The sequence below is a fragment of the Nanorana parkeri genome, unplaced genomic scaffold (assembly GCF_000935625.1).
Source record: "Nanorana parkeri isolate BGI_ZX_2015 unplaced genomic scaffold, ASM93562v1 scaffold2364, whole genome shotgun sequence".
Taxonomy (NCBI): domain Eukaryota; kingdom Metazoa; phylum Chordata; class Amphibia; order Anura; family Dicroglossidae; genus Nanorana; species Nanorana parkeri.
Genome location: NW_017308632.1, coordinates 18078 through 20657, shown reverse-complemented (window position 1 = coordinate 20657; position 2580 = coordinate 18078). Strand labels below are relative to the sequence as shown.

General features: G+C 59.3%; 1 protein-coding gene across 1 annotated transcript in view; it reads right to left on the bottom strand.

Annotated features, from left to right (window-relative positions):
* SPAG9 (sperm associated antigen 9) overlaps nucleotides 1-2580 on the bottom strand; it is a 50508-nt gene that overhangs the window by 42415 nt on the left and 5513 nt on the right. Inside the window, 1 exon segment of the mRNA XM_018573398.1 lies at nucleotides 32-126. Within this exon segment, the coding sequence (XP_018428900.1) occupies nucleotides 32-126 (95 nt within the window).

Below are 2580 nucleotides of genomic sequence, written 5' to 3'. Positions count from 1 at the left end.
CCCCACCCCATTAAACTTGCATTGATCTCACCTAATTCTGTTTTGCATGGTAGATTCCAGTTGGTCCGACGACATCAGCTGCTGCAGTTTGGTGCGTTCCAAATGTTCCATGTAATTATGTATCATCTGATGAGAAATGAGACGAATGTTCATTAATCCATAATCATTCCACTGCAAGACCCGGGAACTCAGCACAGGGATGGTGGGGGCCCCTCATAATGGGCACAGCGGGTGTACAGACCCGGGAACTCAGCTCAGGGATGGTGGGGGCCCCTCATAATGGGCACAGCGGGGGTACAGACCCGGGAACTCAGCACAGGGATGGTGGGGGCTCCTCATAATGGGCACAGCGGGTGTACAGACCCGGGAACTCAGCTCAGGGATGGTGGGGGCCCCTCATAATGGGCACAGCGGGGGTACAGACCCGGGAACTCAGCACAGGGATGGTGGGGGCTCCTCATAATGGGCACAGCGGGTGTACAGACCCGGGAACTCAGCTCAGGGATGGTGGGGGCCCCTCATAATGGGCACAGCGGGGGTACAGACCCGGGAACTCAGCACAGGGATGGTGGGGGCTCCTCATAATGGGCACAGCGGGTGTACAGACCCGGGAACTCAGCTCAGGGATGGTGGGGGCCCCTCATAATGGGCACAGCGGGGGTACAGACCCGGGAACTCAGCACAGGGATGGTGGGGGCTCCTCATAATGGGCACAGCGGGTGTACAGACCCGGGAACTCAGCTCAGGGATGGTGGGGGCCCCTCATAATGGGCACAGCGGGGGTACAGACCCGGGAACTCAGCACAGGGATGGTGGGGGCTCCTCATAATGGGCACAGCGGGTGTACAGACCCGGGAACTCAGCTCAGGGATGGTGGGGGCCCCTCATAATGGGCACAGCGGGGGTACAGACCCGGGAACTCAGCACAGGGATGGTGGGGGCTCCTCATAATGGGCACAGCGGGTGTACAGACCCGGGAACTCAGCTCAGGGATGGTGGGGGCCCCTCATAATGGGCACAGCGGGGGTACAGACCCGGGAACTCAGCACAGGGATGGTGGGGGCTCCTCATAATGGGCACAGCGGGTGTACAGACCCGGGAACTCAGCTCAGGGATGGTGGGGGCCCCTCATAATGGGCACAGCGGGGGTACAGACCCGGGAACTCAGCACAGGGATGGTGGGGGCTCCTCATAATGGGCACAGCGGGTGTACAGACCCGGGAACTCAGCTCAGGGATGGTGGGGGCCCCTCATAATGGGCACAGCGGGGGTACAGACCCGGGAACTCAGCACAGGGATGGTGGGGGCTCCTCATAATGGGCACAGCGGGTGTACAGACCCGGGAACTCAGCTCAGGGATGGTGGGGGCCCCTCATAATGGGCACAGCGGGGGTACAGACCCGGGAACTCAGCACAGGGATGGTGGGGGCTCCTCATAATGGGCACAGCGGGTGTACAGACCCGGGAACTCAGCTCAGGGATGGTGGGGGCCCCTCATAATGGGCACAGCGGGGGTACAGACCCGGGAACTCAGCACAGGGATGGTGGGGGCTCCTCATAATGGGCACAGCGGGTGTACAGACCTGGGAACTCAGCACAGGGATGGTGGGGCCCCTCATAATGGGCACAGCGGATGTACAGACCCGGGAGCTCAGCACAGGGATGGAGGGAGCCCCTCATAATGGGCACCGCGGGTGTACAGACCCGGGAACTCAGCACAGGGATGGTGGGAGCTCCTCATAATGGGCACAGCGGGTGTACAGACCCGGGAACTCAGCACAGGGATGGTGGGAGCTCCTCATAATGGGCACAGCGGGTGTACAGACCCGGGAACTCAGCACAGGGATGGTGGGAGCCCCTCATAATGGGCACAGCGGGTGTACAGCCCCGGGAACTCAGCACAGGGATGGTGGGAGCTCCTCATAATGGGCACAGCGGGTGATAAACGGTAACAGCTCATATCTCCAGAATCATGGAATACGGCATCCCCGGCCCCCCACCAAATGAGGGGAGAACTCCGCCCACAGCGGCTCCACAAATCATACGAGAGAAATAACAATTGTAACCTTTATAATGAGGACGAGACGCCTCGGCGAACCCGTGCAGTATAGTCCAGAGACAACTCCACCTCCTCCGACCTCCTGCCAGCATGTTGTACCTGGAAACTGCCTCCTCAACCGCACTTCTCACCTAGAAACCATTCGCTTCCATCGCCGTATTCGGAAGTACCTGCGACGTCACTCAGTGCGCTCCCGGAGGAAGTTCTGATTTGCTGGGCTCATGGTTTCCTAAAACTACATCTGCCATGATGCTTTGGGACTCCAGCAGCTATAGGGCGGCGCTATGGGCGGGGAAAGGGCCTACGCAAGCCGGAAGTCTCGGAGAGGTTGGTACGTTCAGGTGAAAGGTTCAATTAGGAAAATGTCATCAATGCGCCTCAAATAAGAACTGGCGGGGTCACCCCTAAAATACGTCCCAATTCTTCCTTCTGGCCCCGATACTAAAAGGTGATGATGTCACTGAGGCTCAATGTGAGGACATGTGCAGCTTCTGGGGTTCCTCTGACCATCTCCTCCCGCT